We start from the raw sequence: 17,073 nt of genomic DNA on the forward strand, positions 1-17,073 counted from the left end.
TGACCTGGTGATGTATGTATGATTGTAGCAGCTAGAAGCCCTGATTGGGACTGTGGCCTTGTTGAAGCAAAGCTGTATAAAAAAAAAAAACTACCAGTCTATATATGTATGTGTATAAGAAAAAGACTCCAGGCTTCTGGCACCCTTTGACTTAGGGACTTACTGAAATGGAGATTGACTATTATGGCTGTCACTGCATCTAAACAATTTTATCAGCCAGAAATTCTTTTGCACAATGCTGATTCTGGAATGATTTACAGCATATCCATGAAGCTGGTATAAAAAGGGAATGTATGCAAATGTTCTGTTGCAGAGAATTGTCTTGCCTGAACTGTGACTATCTGGGTGCATGTACTACAAATTTCATAAGCATGCATTATTTTCTCAAATATTGTAGTAGATCTCAGTATGTTTTAATATTGCTTATTTAATGCCTGAGAAATGCTAAACCTACTAATTCTGTCTGCTTTTTCTTTCCTCTCTGTCTAGTGTGGGATCAAGCAAAGCAAAGCCTTTACAATTGGCTTTGGTATGAGACAACCACGTTTAGTCCTTACATGGAAGAAACGTCTTATGAAAATTCACTGTTAGTACAGCAATCGGGATCTTTGGCTTTGAGTTCCCTAATGCATGTCCTGCGCAGTCTCACACTGAATGCCAGGTAAGGCACTGTTACACTTCACAACAGCACCTACTGAGGATCCAGTCTGTAGTAGGTTACTCTGGTTTTCTGTGTTAACTGTTACATACATGTATACACCTAGCAGGAGGCAACCCGGTTTTCTGACAGCGCATTTCAAGATTAAAATGATGGGACCTGGTTTCCATGTGATCATTTACTTTAAATGAACAGTTTGGATAGCAAGCTTTATCCAGTGACTAGATGCATGCACCAAGTCCTGGTCATGAGGGAAATAAAATATTTGCTTTTTTTTTTTTTTTTTTTTTTTTTCCTGTTTTCTTCCCCATCTCCTTTCATTTAGGGGGATATTCAGACTGCTTGCCCAGTACCAGCTGGAGAACAAGGACAACCCATCTTACCCAGGTACATATGGACCATTTCCTCATTTGTTTGGAGTGGAGTGGTGGTGTTGCAAGCTCAGTCACAGTGGCACTGGCTTTGGATATGCAGGTTACATTATCAGCAACAGAAGAGCTGTAACTGTTGGTTCTGTGAGTCTTAGTGGCATAGACTCTTTCTAGTGGTGCTGAATCTTACTCTAAGAGAAAATCAATAGAGTGGCTGGATCCTAAGGATCTCCTTTTACTGTTGTCTACTTTCAAGTTTAGACATTTGAGACAATTCAGGGAAGACTGGAGTTAAAAAAAAAAAAAAATCAAGGAAAAAAATGAATTTGCACAATACTAACACCTATTAAACTAGGGGAAAAGAGGATATTCGGTTCCTATGCTGCTCCTGGATGGCCTCTAATGTGTACCTGCTTTCTAGGATATATGTGGAATATGCTGTCACTGTCTCTAACAGATGCTGCAGAGGATATGAGCAGTATGTTAATTGTTCAGAAAGACAGAAGTAAGATAGTAGGGTTGGAAACTGAAAGGTGCACTATGCTGAAAAGCACATTTAAGGTACTGTTAAAATTCTGTTAGGCAGACAGGGTGACTGGAATGTTAAATCAAATTTTTCTGTTGATTACTGAAATATTAGCTTTGTTGTGTACTTAAAGTGATGATGGTGCTGTAGCCATTGTGGTGTAAGCCAAAGCAATGTTTGTAGGTGGAGATAACATGTATCGTTAGACCTGGAAACATGGGACAAACTTACCACTTCAGTTTCTCATTCTTGCCCTTTTCTATCTCCAGGCCTCTCTTTCCAAGACTTCTACCAGCAGTGTCGGGAGGCTTTCCTTGTAAACAGTGACCTGACACTCAGGGCCCAGTTGACAGAATTCAGGGACCACAAGCTCATCCGGACCAAACGGGTGAGCTGGGGGAAGAACATAATTCTGGGAATTCAGCTATCTTAAACAAAACACTGCTTGCTTCCTTGGAAGTATTCCTAAGACACAAGTCTGCAGGTCACAGTGAGGCTGTATTGTTTGAAGTACCTGGGGACTAGCAAAGGCTAAAATTGTGTAATTGCAGCTCTTTCCATGTCTCCATTCTGTGAACACCCTTCATGTAGATAGGGGGCTGTAAAAATGTGTTGTGCTTTGGTTACTCTGCAACCTACAGGTCTTTGTGGAACTCAACTTCCTGAAGACTTTGAGAAGTGATGGATTCTGGAGGCTGCCAGTTTGCTTCACAGTTACCTATATTTGCATGTTTGAAGAGTAGAGGCTAGCCCTAGTAATGAGGCAGTATAGCAGTGCTAGATGTGGGAGCAAATGTTGAGGAGCTATGTAGTGACAGAACAGCACAGCCCACCAGAAGCTTTGAGTTTTCTCGATGTTTGTACATTTCCAGTGTTGCTCTAGGGAAATATTCCTGGTTTTAGAAAGGTAGTTGTGAATGCTGGCCAGCTCTCACCCCAGCTGCAAGTACATGTCAGCATAGCAGTGCTATCTAGTGTCTTACATTGCACTGTGCACTGGTGCTAACAGAATGTGTGTTGCATGTCTGTTCTCAGGGAGCTGATGGTGTGGAGTACTTATTAATTCCTGTAGATGACAGTACCTTGACCGACTTCTTAGAGAAAGAGGATGAAGATGTATAACGTCTGTCTGTTCCCAAAACATCTACGGCAATTGCTCTCAAGGGCTGCTGGAGAGGGGCCTATACTCAGATCTCTTTCCAACCCCAAAACTGCTGGACTACTTACTGAAATGTAATAATTGTAATGAACAGTGCTTCTTGTTCAGCTACTTCAGGTAGTTTGGAATGATGACTTCTGTAAGCAAGGTATTTCTTGCTCTGAAGTTAGATTTGTCTGCTTTGTCTCTTAGCTCAGATGATACCTTTGTGTCTGTGCAGGCAACCATACAGTTAGGAAAACTAACTCTGTGCCTTCTGCTCATTACCTCACTAGACATGAGGGTTTGGTTGGAGGAGTTCACATGGGAAGTGCAAACCACCAGATGGTCAGAGCTTCAGTTTGTATTTGTGATGCAATTTTTCTCAACTGAGTTCTTTCTGGTACTCCTTTACCAATTAGACAAGGCTGGCTTCCAGTGTATAAAGAAGTAAAGATTTATAATGCTAAGAGACCTGCCTTGACTGCACAAGGAAGAGAATATGAGCAGGACAGGGTTACTGTGGGTAACTTATTAAATTCTGGCAATAGAACTGAAGGACTTTCCCAAGCTAGAATTCTTTTATAAGTGGATTTAGGTGATCAAAACTGCGATGGACTCAAGCCGTTGCCTCTTGGTGAGGTTGAGAAAATCCAGCTTCTTTCATCTGCTTTCCAACTTGTAATCCAGGAATGTGAAGAGGCTGTGAAGCTGGTTTATTTTTAAAAAGCTTGATTGTATATATGTATTTTTTACATCAGGAGTGTCCATTGATCCTGGAGGAGGCCTTAAATGCCACTTACAAGCTCTCCATTTTAGTAGCCCTTAGAGGTTGGGAGAATGCTGAAGTTTTGCAGCTTTTCTTCATTGTATTTCTCAGGTATGTGGGAGTAAGCCCTATAGTTTCTTCAACTGTAGTCTGCCAGCCAGACTTCAGGGACTCATTATGTCTAATACTTGGTAGCTGTGTTACAGCTCAATGTTGTAATAGTACATATCAACCAAATAAAGTACTTTATTAATTTTCATTAGCTTGTCTCGTCTTCCACAAATGTTTTTATGTTATAGGAAGATAGAGATTTTTCTGGCAGTTATGCGAAAGCCTGGTTTTCATTATCATGTCAAATATCTGTGCAGATCCTCATGCAGCATGCAGAAGACCTCAAACTAATTAGCAAAAGTATTTTATGGTCTTTTAAGGTATCAAAATTACAACAGTTTGCCTGCTTTTTAATGCCAGTATATAGCATTAGAAAAGAACCAAAGCATCACATGGAATAATACTGTTACCTGTGTTCCAGGTGTTACCTGGTATACCCCTCACTGACAGAAGCCACAGGACAGAGGTTTACATTCTGAGTTTGGTTTGTATAGGAAAACACAGGATATCTACTATCCTACTGTCAATTAGATTCTTCAGTGTAGGAACTATTTAACTTTGCTGGAGAGTCTGATGGGGGAAAACTGGTACATGCTAGCAGTACTCTCCACATTCCTTCAACAGAACATTTTCCAACTAACATCCTCTTTTGGTATTATGTGCACCTGTGTTTTACGGGCTGCAATTCCAAACTTAGCAAAACACATCAGATCCTGCCTGCCGCTGCTTAGGCTACCATCAGAACCACTAAAACTGCGATCAAGGCATTGTGTCTTACCCAAGCTCTGTAAGTTAGCTTCAGAGTTCATGAACAAGTGCTCTGATTTATTAGTTAACGGTTTTGGTGGAGTATCATGCAAGTGATGCCCATACAAGTCAAAAACAAGTGCAGGAAATACCACCACATATCTTATAAGAGGTTACCCTTGAATCAATTCTTGGCTGATACTGTGATTCTAGCATGAAAGCTAAAGAAAATTACTGTGAATTAATTCCCATGTTTTTCTTGTTCAAGTATTTCAGCCTGATTTCAGATTGTCTGGATGACTATTCCACCTATGCATTGATTTTCTCCCTCTTGCATTCAGTGCATATACTAAGGATACTGGCTCTTCGGTATAGATCTGGTGGCATTTTTGTCTTCTGCAGCAATTCTGGACTATTGTATTTGGAGGGATCAGTTGTACAGTTCCCTGCTTTATTTGGGGAAGAAGGAATTTCTTTCCACTTCGACTCTCAGCTTACTCAAAGGTCTTCATGGTATTGATAAAAATGACTGCTTTTTTTTATATACCTTAGAAGACTGAACAAGTAACATATTCTTTAGGTGAAGTAGGCTGGCTATTTCATGTTTTGAAGTTGTTTCATTGAGCAAGAACACAAAATAAGATCTAACAGAGGGGGCTTAAAATGCTTTAATGGTGCTGTTACGTTGTATTAAAATACATAATGTGGCAGAAAGCCTCTGATCACAACATCACATCAGTGTTCTGACGCCACTGTCTAGGACCACTGGGAAAGTCTGAATAACAGAGCAGCTTCTTGACATTTCTCTTGGGCGCTTCTAGTAGTGCTCTACTAAGGAAGAGCATAGTCCTCAGTTACCTTCTTAGCTGAAAGAGGGAGATGTCTAAGTTACGGGGAAATATTTCCCAGATTTCTTCCATGATTTTAGTCTTCATGTGGTCTTCAAAGCCCTATGGTTGTACAGGACTCCAATGCATAGAGTTGCTGTGTACAGCACAGTAAAGACGTTGCCAAATAAGCCAATTTTATTTTTTCAACTTAAAAAGATATAGTTTGTAAAGAGATCTTTACAAACTTGGGATGGCAGTATTTTCAGTTTAAATATTCTGCTAGTATGCACATAATCCAGAGTTGGTAAGATACTCAAATGGTAGATTTTTCTTTTTAAAAAATACAAATTCCCCAGACGTTACTGATGGTGGAAATACTACTTGTTCACTTTTAGTAATCCTGTAATTAAGAGCCATATGTATAGAAGCTGTTTTTATAAAAAAGTAACAGGTACATTAAATTAATTACAACATTAATAAGGGAGTTAATAGCTTATTAAAAAACTTCTAAAGTTTTTTTTTTAATTGAGGGTTCCTCTGTTAAAGAGCTTTAAAGCTGCATTAATGGTAGATTTTGCAATTGAATGCTAGTACCAAATACCTGAATTCTGCTCTGTGTCTGCATATGAGCTGTCTTAAAACTGTTAATGCAAACCAGTGATCCATACCCTTTCATTAACTATTATCAAGAGTTTTACTAGCTAAAATGCCAGTGACTTGTACTGACATAACCACAGTAGGATGAAACTGCCCTGTAAGCTTGAAAAGTCAAGTTTTCATATTCTACCCAAACCAACCCTTGAATGGTGTGGTTATCAAATATATTTAATAAGAGTATGTAGTAACAGTGACTTTATTCAAGTGCAACCCACTAACTGAGTAAATCATATTTGAGTAGCTGGAAACAAGCATTCATTAGGTATCTGACGTAACAATATATATCTCAGACTTTGGGGGAACATAAAATACAATCCTATACTGAATCAATTCAGAGCATCTTCATTAAGCTTACATTTGGATAGGTCTGTGCAAGATAGTATGAAATTCTTGATTGTGTTCTCTCACCCCTTTTTTTGTTCTTTTCCTTTTATGCCACCTGGAGGGGATCTCTGTCCTTCTCAGACACAATGACGTTGATTTTGTTCTGTAGGTGAATAGTTAGCACATCACCCAGCTCTGACAAAAAGCCTCTCTCAGTGTTACTGTGCTCACACAGAATAACACTTATTCCGTTGGCAACTGCATCCAGAATATCATGGTGGGACATCTCTCCTGCCATTTTGAGAAAGAAATGCCATGGTAGATTACACACTGTTTAGGAAGCCGTTTCTTTGCAATGTATGCAGAATCTTAATTAGAAACTGGGAAGATGCAACAGGGGAAGTAGCCCATAAGGAGAGATGCAATGCCATCTGCTCAGTGTAAAAACATGACACACTCCTACTCTAGCATCCCCTGAAGAACTTTCAGCTGGTGTCCCCAGTGTACAATTGAGCAAAACCACAGAAATTCCATGCTAATTTTGAATAATAGTAGAAGATTTTGCCACTTAGGGCAGGAAATAAGTGTGCAGAGTGGTTTGGAAGTGGACTGTCTAGATGTCATACATCCACTCAACAGTGTTGCTATTGATGGAGGATAGCAACTGAGGAAGGCTTGTCAAGGCAGCCCTTGCATTGTGGAGCAAGCTGTAGGAACTACCTGTCACGCTATCAGAAAAAAGATAATGGACTAAGTATCCCTTTGGTCAGATATGCTATTATGGTCATTAAGTGGAAGATTCTGTAGTCTGTTACATTCTATCTTCCTTCAGAGAATTCTGTAGGGAACTGAGGAAATATGTTGTATCTTGCCAAAGGAAAAAAACACTGAAGGTTGCGATACACTTTTCTATCAAACACTGATTTTGAAATCATGCGTGGTTAATGGTTACTTGAAATGACCATCAGTGTGCCATACAGCCATCTGATCTATGTTACCTCTACTTCAGCGTTACTCTGTCATTCTGGTAACTGATCATTTCTCAGTTGTAACAGGCAATTTTTTTCTGGCCAAACCTTTCAACAGTCAACTCTTTCTTCTTTTTTTGTAGTGCCTATTTTTATAAAGATAATGAAACAACATAATCTCTTACCTGTGAGGTAGAGGTCAGCTTCCGTTCCCTTCAGGACACTGCTCCCAGAACCAGCACAGAGAGCAGCTTTCTTCACTGGCGAATCTGCAGGATACAAGGTGCCACAATTAAACTTCTTTCTCTCTGTTCAGCCTTTGCATCAGTATTGCTATTAACTGTTTCACAATAACTACTACCTTGATTTTAGGGCCAATGTAAATTTGTTGGAGGAAGAGATGTGTTTGTCAGTTTGAAAGAGTCATAGGCCCATAGCATCTCTGATAGTAAGCAAAATCCTCTATGTACCAAGAAGATGCATAGAAATTTTTCTACAAGGGATTGTGAGAGCGGAAAACTCCAGCATAAAGACTTGTTGCTGGCTACTGCAGCTTAGCTCTTTCTAGTTAAGTGTTGTTGGTTGGGTTTCTGAACTCTCTAATTCTCTGCTACTTTTTCCAGGACTCTACAGTTCCACTGTGTTTGTTTTCCAAACTAATGATGCCACTAAGGCAGCATCTTCTCTCTGAGTTATAACTGGTTCCTAATTCTTAGCTTTCAGAAGGCCAATCTCATTGCAAACTGAGAGCTCCTCCACATCATCAAAAAATTTGCCTGTTTGCTATGACTGCTGATTCCAAGCTATTACGTATCGCAGAATCACAGAATCATCTAGGTTAGAAGAGACCTTCAAGATCACCTAGTCTGACCTAACACTAACAAGTCCTCCACTAAACAATATCACTAAGATTAGTCAAGTGATGTAATCAGGTTAAAAAAAAAAAAAAAAAAAAAAAGTTCTCAGATGTATAAACTCCTATTCACATCTAAAATGGAATCACAGATATGTGGTAGTGACAAGGAATTTAATTGTGCATATCTAGTATGTTCAGTACAAGAGGTGGGGTGGGCAAAGAATTTTCAAATTCTATTAAGGTTTTACAGTATGTTGCCATGCAATTACTGTTGATGTGACTGGAATCAAACACTACAATCCCACACCACAATGACGGGTTTCAAAATAGGTTTGTTTTGGTTTTAGTGCAATTGATAGTATAGGAAGCTTGTAACAAGACTTTTGTCTCATACAATGCAAAGAGTTTTCAATAAATTTGCTCTCACAAATTCTATTAGCTATGCTTCTTGGATAGGTAACTGGGATAAGAGGATACATGTTCCATTTAGTAGTGACCACCCTTCGAGCTAGGATAGTTTGCCTTCTCTGTCACCACTTCTTCTTCATCGAAGCATGGATGGTTATATGTTCAGAAGGATACCAGAAAGCACTTACTATTTTAAGGTGCTTTTAAATTTAACATTCAGTCACAAAAGGGATCATACAGTGAGGTACTACACACTTGCATCTGATATCTTGGAGAGAGAAATATTAGTCATTATAGAAATTATGAAAAAGTATGTCTCGTACTCAACTTGTGGTATCCCTCCTTCACACGGACAAGCAGCATAATACAGAATCGCCAGTCAGAAATAAATATGATGCTCTTGTTCCATGATTGTATCACAGAAAATCTAAAACACTGACTCTTGCCTTTAACAGTGCTTCATACTACTTGAAAATAAACCTATCCAAGGCAGAAATATTTTACACTCCCTCACATACACTCACAGTACTTGTATTCCTGGAATACTAGTTCAAAGGGGCAGTCTTACTGGCAGGTTTGTTTACCTAGTGTCTTGCCTGTTCCCAGGGCTAGGCGGACGTGGGGTAATTTTAGGTGACTTTTGATACGCTCGATAATGTCTGACAAGGAGGCTGGTTTACTCAGTGTGCATAGACGTCCCATTCCAGTATGTGGAAGAAGAGGCTGAGGGGAAAAGAAATTCAAATTACTGCGAGAAAGCTGACTCCAGAAGTTTACACTGTTTTCCCTAATGTACAAAAATGAGTATATTGGGTGTTAAGGATGAATACCTCTGTACTTTATGAACAAACATGTATGTGATGTTCTTAAATGTAACATAATAACTAGACTAGCTCTCGGAACTGATTTTAGAATTAGTTCAGACCACGCAGCTATTTTCATTGTTTGTCAAAGTGTCCATGGCTTCAAATCCCTAGAGGCTAGTATTTCAGAGCACTGACAGGTAGCACAGGAAACCTGTAATGCCAGTGAATGCTGGACTTAAGTTTTTAGGACGGTCAGCTCACACAAATAGTACATTCACTGGAAGTAATATGTGATTTTCATACCTTTTGTAGTATGAGAATCTCAGTCTTGTGATCAAGAAGGCTCTTCTGGGACAATAATGCCACCACCTCTAGCAGCGCTTTCTGAGAGCAGTTCAGACTGACTCGTGTTTGCTCCTTACCTTCAACCCTGAAGAAAGATGTGCTCGGTGTTTACTAAGAGACTAGATAAAATTTCAGCATCATATTAGTAGAAAATAAAGCTGTTCTATCACAGAGGATATTCTATCAGAGAGAAAGGGAAAAAATAGACACCAGACATGGTAATAGTCTAGTGTACTCTACTTTCTTGGAGTAAACAGATACAGGAATTTAACTCAGCTGTCCTCATTAAACTTCTTGTAAACACTCTTCTTTACCACTTCTAATTCATGTGATGCTACATGCAATTAGTTATCACGTAGTATAACATGGATTGATCAGAAGGGGATGATTATCCTGTAAGTTTCTCAATCTATTGCTGAAAAAATAGCAGCAATACACAGAGGAATGAAGTGGTTACAACAGTAAAATACAGTTCAAGCAACAGAAAAAACACAACATTAGAGAGTGAAGCAGATACCTGACAGGGAAAGTAGTGAGACAGAAGATCTCCTGGATGTCTTTGGTTTTGGAGAGCACTGTCTCTAGATGTTCAGCGGTGTCTGCACAGAATTCTATTCGGTGAGTGCCTTCAGTTGGATAGCTTGGAGAGGTTGATGGGTGCAGTGGGACGGAATTACAGGCACCTGAGAAAACAGCGCCAGACTGCAGCTTTAGAGAGTTGGATGATGTAGCAGATACTGAGTTAGCATATATCCAAAAGAGATGCAACTTTTAGAAAATTTTGCACTTGAATCCATTTTCCCTGACCAGAAATTAGGACTCTTTTCCTGTTGTCTCCATTAAGCACAGTCTATTTTAAGTGCAAAGAAGTTGATGGATATATATTATTTTTCATTTTTAATGCTGTTCAAATTCTATCCTAAGAATTTTACAAAACAAAAAAAATAGTTTCTGGTTTGTAAAGCAGGCTGGATAAGACACAGTTATTTTCATGTATTAGCCACAACATAAAATAAAAATCTAAAAATTTCTGATACTTCTAAGGCCTGTAGAAACAATGATATCTTGTACTTTAGAAATTAAAGGCAATGATTGAAAGTCAGCTGTCTACACTCTTCAACCAAGATAGACAATAAATATGCTGCACCAGTTCTGGCTATATCCAATAGCAAAATCACGCATCTGGAAATTTCATCCAGTGTTTGTATCTCGTATTCCTCACCAAGATGAATCTCCCTAAGAGATGGTATGGGTACTTTGAAGTACTATAATAACAATTTTTAAAAGTACTCAAATCATATTTGCAAGAACCAGAGGAAAGGAGAATGAGAAGATCCCTACGTGGAATAATTTGATGAACATGATGAATACTGATGAGTAATTTGAACCAATATTTTGTTCTTAACAGAATCTCACCAAGTCCCTTTGTTAGCCAGTTATTGATGCCATGAGGTATGGCATCATACGCTGTGTGTGGGGAGTAAATCCCAATTCTGTGCTCCAGAGCTCGGACCACCAGCCGTTCCTTCCAGGTCTTCCACGTTACTCGCTTGAGCGGTGTGAAGATAGGGGGGTGGTAAGAAAGAATAAGGTCTGCTTTCTTCTGCACTGCCTCCTCCATTACTTCCTCGGTGAGGTCGTTAGTGAGGAACAGGGTCTTCACAGTGTGCGGCGGGCTTGGTTCCACGAGCAACCCCACATTGTCCCAGCTTTCAGCCAGGGAGAGAGAAGCAAAGTTGTTCAGAGCAGAAACGAGTTCCCCGAGATTCATAAGGGAGCGCGAAGGCAAGCGGCCCGCAACACGGATGCAAGACAGGGGTCGGCTCACCAGCTGCAACATGCGGGTACCTGCAGAGGGGGGAGATAGCGGGGGTAAGCGCGGGCACTTACCGGGCCGCGGGGGCAGAGCCTTCGGGCTCGGGGCGCCGTCCCGCTGCCTCACGGAGGCGCAGGCAGCCTCGTCCCGCGCAGCTCCGCCACTCACCTCACGCCACAGCAGCTTGGGGCCGAGTCTACGCTGGGCCCTGCCCCTTCCGCCGCGCAGCCGGGGCAGGGATCAGCCTCTGCGCAGCGACGGTGTGAGGTGCGGGGCGGGAGGGGCCCGGGAGGCTGAGGCGAGGGGCGGTGGGGGATCTGTGGAAGCACCCTAAGTCCGCGGGATCGGAGCGCGGCCGTGTGGGGTGTGGGTCAGGCGGGAGCCCAGGGTAGGGCCATGAGGTGCTTCATCGGGCCCTGTGGGGGTCTCGGTCCCACTGCTCCGCAGCCGCTGGCCGTCCCCAGCGGCCATGGCGGCTGGCCCGGGCTCGCTGCGGGCGCCATGGTTACCTGAGACGGCCTGCCAAGGCAGGGAACTGGCCTCTTATTTGCGTGTGGGGGGGAGGTATGAAGGTAGAGGTTGGTATGTAAAAGTCTGATTTTCACACAGTTAATCCTTTATTCTTGTAATTCTGAATGGTTTATGTGGAAGTCGTTATTAAGTTAAAAAAACTTGTATCCTGCACTTGGATGCAGGTGCCTGTCTTCTGGAGGCACTGACGACTGGTGGTGGCTTTGAGATCATACTTCTATGTAGACACTGGTATGTGTTTTTTCTCTGTGAATTGCTGTTATTTATAAAACTGTAACCTTTAAAAAAGGTGTAAGTATTTAGTATAAACTCTTCTGAAGAAATGCTTTTTTTTTTTTTTTTTTTTTTTTTGGCTCCCCCCACACACACTTTCTCTAAGCTATTTTGTAGTTTCTGGTTCTTTATGTGCTGGGCAGTTGCATAATACAAGTAAGACATTTATTCACAGAGTCACTTGAATATTACTTCAAAACTATGGTGAAAAAGCTCATAACCACACAAATGTTTCATAATCGGAAAGAACTGGGAAATGCTGGGGGAAAAATGAACAGAACAAATTTCATGTTTTCTTTGCAGGCAATTGCCATATACAAAATTACCTCAGCTTTTTGATGAGCAGACATGGTAAGAACAATAGCACATTGTATGTGTATTCATGTTTTCTGAAATGTTTGCTTCTTGGAAAGTGAATAGCAGCTCTGCAACTCAAAGGATTATGTATTTGTACTCTGATGCTGTGGAGAATCTCTAATGAAATTAGAGATCTTAGTTTTCCATCTAAGACTTCTACAAGATACAGTGAAAAGGGAAATGGGTTAATTTACAAATTTATCAGTCTAAAATATAATTAGACTTCTTCTCTAAGTTAGTAAATATTAATCCTAGTTTGGCTAATGCTTCATAATCCAGTTTGTTTCTTTTACCACAGAGGCATTGTGAAGTTGCAAGCTCATAGTCCTGCTTGAGTACATGTAACATTCTATACTTGCAAGCTTTTGAAAGCTTAACAAATCAGAAACTAGAGATAGGACTATTTGTCTTAAACTATATATATACACCTTTGTAATGTCTCCAAAGATACTGCAGACAACTATTTTCTCTACTTTGCTTTTATACTTCTGGAACAGTAGGCCAGTATCATCATGATGCTGATTTTTATTAGTTTTTCTGTACAGTTATTCCTAGCATAAAAAAAATAACAGAAATTGTTTTCACGTAGCTTAGCACTTTTTGTGGAAGCACTATGATATATATTGGGCCTATAGAGAGATACATTTGCCTTGGCAGCTGGGTAACTGTCACTTTAAATTTTATGAAGCCTACATATAAATTATTAAGAAAAGTGTGTGATTTTGTACAGTTATTTGTTTGTGAGGGTAGACTATGTATGGTGCCATTTAGAACTATCGCTCAAAAGGCTGTAATCAGGTAGTGCCCATCACTTGTTCCTCTGCTTGTAAACTAGTGAGGTATGTGTACCACAGTGTGGCCTCCCAAGTAGATGTTACCTCGATTCTTCAAATTGGCAGTGAAGTGACTGTGTAGGTCCAGTTCAGAGATGAATAACGTGTTTCTGGATTGCAACAGCATGAATCCGAGGTTCTGCATTTCCATGGCAAGCTTGATTTGTCCTGAAATTAAATGAAACCGGCATTCTCTGGTGATGGCAAAAGGTTTGTGACAGTAGCCTTGCCTATGGCCAAATATTGGAACAATGGTTATATGCAGTGGGAATTTGCTTATGCTCTCGATAGGACTGGAAAATGAAACTGAGTCTATTAGCTGTTAGCATTTCATTTCTGATTTAATTATTTTTGTGACTCTTGCTCAGGCTGTCACGCTGCATACTGATGTAGGAGATATTAAAATTGAATTGTTTTGTGAGCGAACACCGAAGACTTGTGAAGTAAGTCAAATAACAGGAATGAGACTGTCTAGTGTTGAAGCAAAGCATTAGAAACGGTGAAGACCACAGAGGAGGTGAAATGACTGTCCTAATTTATCTTTTAACATAATGGAATATTAGCATTTTTAAGCTGGTGTGGAACTTGTGCAGCGTATACTTGGGTGTTGTGTAATAGTGCCTAAAGCTTTGCTGCCTCTTTCTCACCAGATAGGTTTGGCTAAGGGTTGCTTGTCTCCAAGCTTTGATGTATCCCAAAATGTCCTTTGCCCTTTAGGTGAAACATGGGTTATGGCCTGGGATTCCCTTATTTGCCTTGGTTTGCCTGCACTCAGTCAGATTTGACTTTTCTTAAAAGTAAGAATCACTGGCTTAGATTGAAATCAGTTACTTTTGTCGGGGGGGGGGGGAAAAGAAGAGGATTGAAGCTCTTGATTACAAAATTACAACACATTTGCAAAATAAAAATGTTGAATGAAAATGATATTTATGAGCATGTTTCAGTCCTCATGCTTGTTCCTCAAGGCAGATGGCCTTGTGCTGTAAAGCTTTATTTAAAATCCTTTGTGTCTGTGACAGTGTCAAAGGAGCAACTTCAGCATAATTTGAGGATGACTGTTCTGTGGCAATACTCTGTGGGATTCACCTAATGATTATTCAACCCATCATAACCTTCTTCTATAGGAGACAAAGGAAATAGGAGCTCTAAACACAAACTGCAGTCTATTGAAAATAGATACTGTAAAATACTTTTCTTGTGTTTTTACAGCTGTTTCTCTTTTGGCAATAGATGCCACACAGGACTTTTTAATCCTTAGATACATGTAGTTTTAGCAGTCAGTATGTCAGAGTAACTTGTAAATTCATTTTTTTCCTTCATGTTGTAATTCTGTAGTTCTAATGTTTCTTTAAGCCAAGTTAAGTACTATATTAGTTTGAGGCTTTGAAATTTGATACCTCAGGGTCTTCCTGATCTCAGGTGAAAAACTTGCTTCTTTCATTCCCAACAGTCCATCTTTGAACTGAAGTGAAATTGTCTTTCTCTAAAGGCATTTTCCATGCAAACTAATTGCCAGTACTTATCAGTAAGGATAAAGGTATCCAAATTGTGTTTCATAAACTATATAAGGCGTAGAGATCCTTTCAAAGAAATGCATGTTCCTTCACCAAATAAAAGAAAATATTTATGAATCCCTCATCAGATCTGTCTCCTGGATCATGCTATCTGTGAACAGTTTCACCGTTGCCTTTTTTACTTCCATATAGCCTGCAGATAATTTTTATTGCAGTTGGTACTGTTTATAATGATGGCAAGCTCTTCAGAGGGAAGGAAGATGCCTGAGTGTTATTTATATTTTTTTAACAGTCAACAGTAGTCTGGGACAACGGACAAATGACATTACATGGTCACAGTGCAAAGCAGAGGCAAAAGTTTTTAGTCTTGCCAATGCATTTTAGTAATACTTTAGTAACAGAGAACATTATTTCTGAATATTTTAATATGATTTGTTTCATTTCCTTAGAATTTCCTGGCTCTGTGTGCTAGTAATTACTACAATGGCTGCGTATTTCATCGGAATATAAAGGGCTTCATGGTTCAGACAGGGGATCCATTAGGTAAATTCTTCTGCCAATGTCTCTCTATAGTGACGCGCGGAAAAGACTCCACAACCATAGGGTTGTAAAGTAGGTATACTTTATTGCGGAGCACCGGGCGCGCTGGGAATAGCTTCCCTCAAAAAGTGCGCACCTGCATGGTCATCTCTCACAACTTTATACACAAATACTGTTAACATATTACGTGAGCTCTAATACATATTCATTAATTTCCCCGAAAAGGTGGACCTCTTCCAAGTACTCATTTCCATAGTTCCCACCCTTAGCTCCTTTGGGTTGTGCCTGCACAATGTAGCCTGGTGGTCGTGGGCTGGGCTCGTTCAGGATGAAGGCAATGAGGAGGTTACACTTTTTACCTTTCTGGACTTTGACCTGCTGTTGGACAGTATTTAGCAGTTTTTTGTTTATCTTTGCCTTGTTTCCTACCAACAAGTTGTTCATTCTTTCCTAATGAGATGTTCATTTTTCCATCATCTGTTGGGCTTGAATGATATCTTCTTTTAACATCTGCTTCTCATCTACATCCCTATAATTAGGATATTTTTAGGTTCTCATCCACATCCCCGATAATTAGGATATTTTACCATATATGTAGCTAAATACTAATTCAGATAGGTTTTTAGCATCTTCCCCATCTCAATAGTAAAGTTATATAGAAGTAAAACAAAGGATCAAGAAATATAAAGAAATTATAAATATCAATAATTATAGAAACAAAATGTTAAAAAAAAAAAAAATATTATCGTATTGTTAATAGAGGTTTTAATGATGTAAGCTTACTGAAAAGTTTCCTGTGGTAAGGTTACAGAAGAGCATCCATCTGGTTCTAAATAATGTAATGCAGTAATAATGCATTCTGTAAACTTTGAGTTTTTTCAGTTCTTTCCACTAAATACATGTATGACTAGTAGCAGTTAACTATCGTGGTTTCTCTGGGTTTTTTTTGGCTGGAAGGCTACACTTCCTCTAAAGCATTTGGGAAAATGTCCCAGATGCTGTTAACTGTTTGGGAGACTGTCTGATTCAACTGTGTGTCTGTTTGCAGTCATACTGAATTTAATTGAGGATATGTCATTATTTTTACATAGAGTTCTGGCGCTTCTCAGTATCAAGCCATGAGATCATGATCCCTGGCTCAAACAAAATAGAGTCTGTCTGGGGTCTTTGTTGTAAAATTTTATAACGGTACATTATTCCTGCATTTCCCAGTCTGAAAATCATTAATATATTGTGGTTCTTCTTTGTCAGGCACTGGGAAAGGAGGTAACAGCATCTGGGGAAAGAAGTTTGAAGATGAATTCAGTGAATACCTAAAGGTATTTCTGTGCTCTCAATACACAGTTATGTTTTCAGATAAATTCTTTACAGGTTGGAGGGTGATCAGTGTTGTGCTAGATTAAATTACCTGTTTTGTGATTGTGAAATAAAGTATAATCCCAGAGGGAAGGGATAGAATGCTTATTATTAAAATAGAAGCAGGCATTGTAATACTTAGCAAGTTAGATTTGAGGGTTATCATTGCTGCAAGCAATGAAGCAGCAATTTTTAACAAAATATTTTTCATGCACTGAAGGCAAAGGAATCATTTCTCAACGTAAAAGCAAATTTGAGGAGCTAGTTGTTATAATGTGGGTTGTGATAGAATGTGGTATTAACAAGAATGGATTTTAATAATGACATTGAGGAGAGCAA

The 17,073-nt window shown here is 39.6% G+C and overlaps 4 protein-coding genes across 8 annotated transcripts in view; 3 read left to right on the forward strand and 1 right to left on the reverse strand.

Moving 5' to 3' along the window:
* Window positions 1-6,420, forward strand: part of ORC2 (origin recognition complex subunit 2) — a 19,510-nt gene extending 13,090 nt beyond the window's left edge. For 2 of the 3 annotated variants that reach the window (XM_084523410.1, XM_084523412.1), the window contains 4 exons: window positions 490-661; window positions 984-1,045; window positions 1,825-1,943; window positions 3,455-6,420. In XM_084523410.1, coding sequence (XP_084379536.1) covers window positions 490-661; window positions 984-1,045; window positions 1,825-1,943; window positions 3,455-3,715 — 614 coding nt within the window. In that variant the 3' untranslated portion in view covers window positions 3,716-6,420. Of the gene's footprint in view, window positions 1-489; window positions 662-983; window positions 1,046-1,824; window positions 1,944-2,590 lie in introns of all 3 variants that reach the window. The other variant, XM_084523411.1, reaches the window with a different exon arrangement.
* On the reverse strand, window positions 4,971-11,622 carry NIF3L1 (NGG1 interacting factor 3 like 1). Of its 3 annotated transcripts, none has more exons than XM_084523475.1 (7): window positions 11,405-11,528; window positions 10,931-11,223; window positions 10,032-10,197; window positions 9,473-9,599; window positions 8,948-9,086; window positions 7,285-7,368; window positions 4,971-6,422 (listed from the first exon to the last, which is right to left on the reverse strand). In XM_084523475.1, exons 2-7 carry the CDS (start codon window positions 11,133-11,135, stop codon window positions 6,238-6,240), a joined length of 906 nt encoding a protein of 301 aa, XP_084379601.1. In that variant the 5' UTR covers window positions 11,136-11,223; window positions 11,405-11,528; the 3' UTR covers window positions 4,971-6,237. The 3 variants fall into 3 exon arrangements, with proteins under 3 accessions (XP_084379601.1, XP_084379600.1, XP_084379599.1); XM_084523474.1 differs by having other exon boundaries at window positions 5,988-6,422; window positions 10,931-11,362; window positions 11,499-11,622; XM_084523473.1 differs by having other exon boundaries at window positions 5,988-6,422; window positions 10,856-11,362; window positions 11,499-11,622.
* PPIL3 (peptidylprolyl isomerase like 3) overlaps window positions 11,543-17,073 on the forward strand; it is a 7,810-nt gene continuing 2,279 nt past the window's right edge. Inside the window, exons 1-6 of the mRNA XM_084523478.1 lie at window positions 11,543-11,597; window positions 12,026-12,092; window positions 12,438-12,485; window positions 13,693-13,767; window positions 15,288-15,381; window positions 16,630-16,697. Of these exons, the coding sequence (XP_084379604.1) occupies window positions 12,483-12,485; window positions 13,693-13,767; window positions 15,288-15,381; window positions 16,630-16,697 (240 nt within the window). The 5' untranslated portion in view covers window positions 11,543-11,597; window positions 12,026-12,092; window positions 12,438-12,482. The remainder of the gene's footprint in view (window positions 11,598-12,025; window positions 12,093-12,437; window positions 12,486-13,692; window positions 13,768-15,287; window positions 15,382-16,629; window positions 16,698-17,073) is intronic.
* The window catches only part of CLK1 (CDC like kinase 1), a 19,572-nt gene continuing 14,524 nt past the window's right edge, over window positions 12,026-17,073 (forward strand). Inside the window, exons 1-3 of the mRNA XM_084523422.1 lie at window positions 12,026-12,092; window positions 12,438-12,485; window positions 16,630-16,697. The gene's annotated coding sequence lies outside the window, so the exon portion shown is untranslated. The remainder of the gene's footprint in view (window positions 12,093-12,437; window positions 12,486-16,629; window positions 16,698-17,073) is intronic.

Source organism: Aythya ferina (assembly GCF_964211825.1).
Source record: "Aythya ferina genome assembly, chromosome: 6".
Lineage (NCBI taxonomy): Eukaryota > Metazoa > Chordata > Aves > Anseriformes > Anatidae > Aythya > Aythya ferina.

What these genes read in the sequence shown, in the direction of transcription:
- NIF3L1 (XM_084523473.1), bottom strand. Translation starts at nt 11,354, where the DNA reads ATGTTGCAGCTGGTGAGCCGACCCCTGTCTTGCATCCGTGTTGCGGGC. An exon ending in AGATTCTCATACTACAAAAG is followed by an intron (nt 9,087 to 9,472) that starts GTATGAAAATCA and finishes TTTTCCCCTCAG; the next exon opens with CCTCTTCTTCCACATACTGG. An exon ending in GGGAACAGGCAAGACACTAG is followed by an intron (nt 7,369 to 8,947) that starts GTAAACAAACCT and finishes TGTATCCTGCAG; the next exon opens with ATTCGCCAGTGAAGAAAGCT.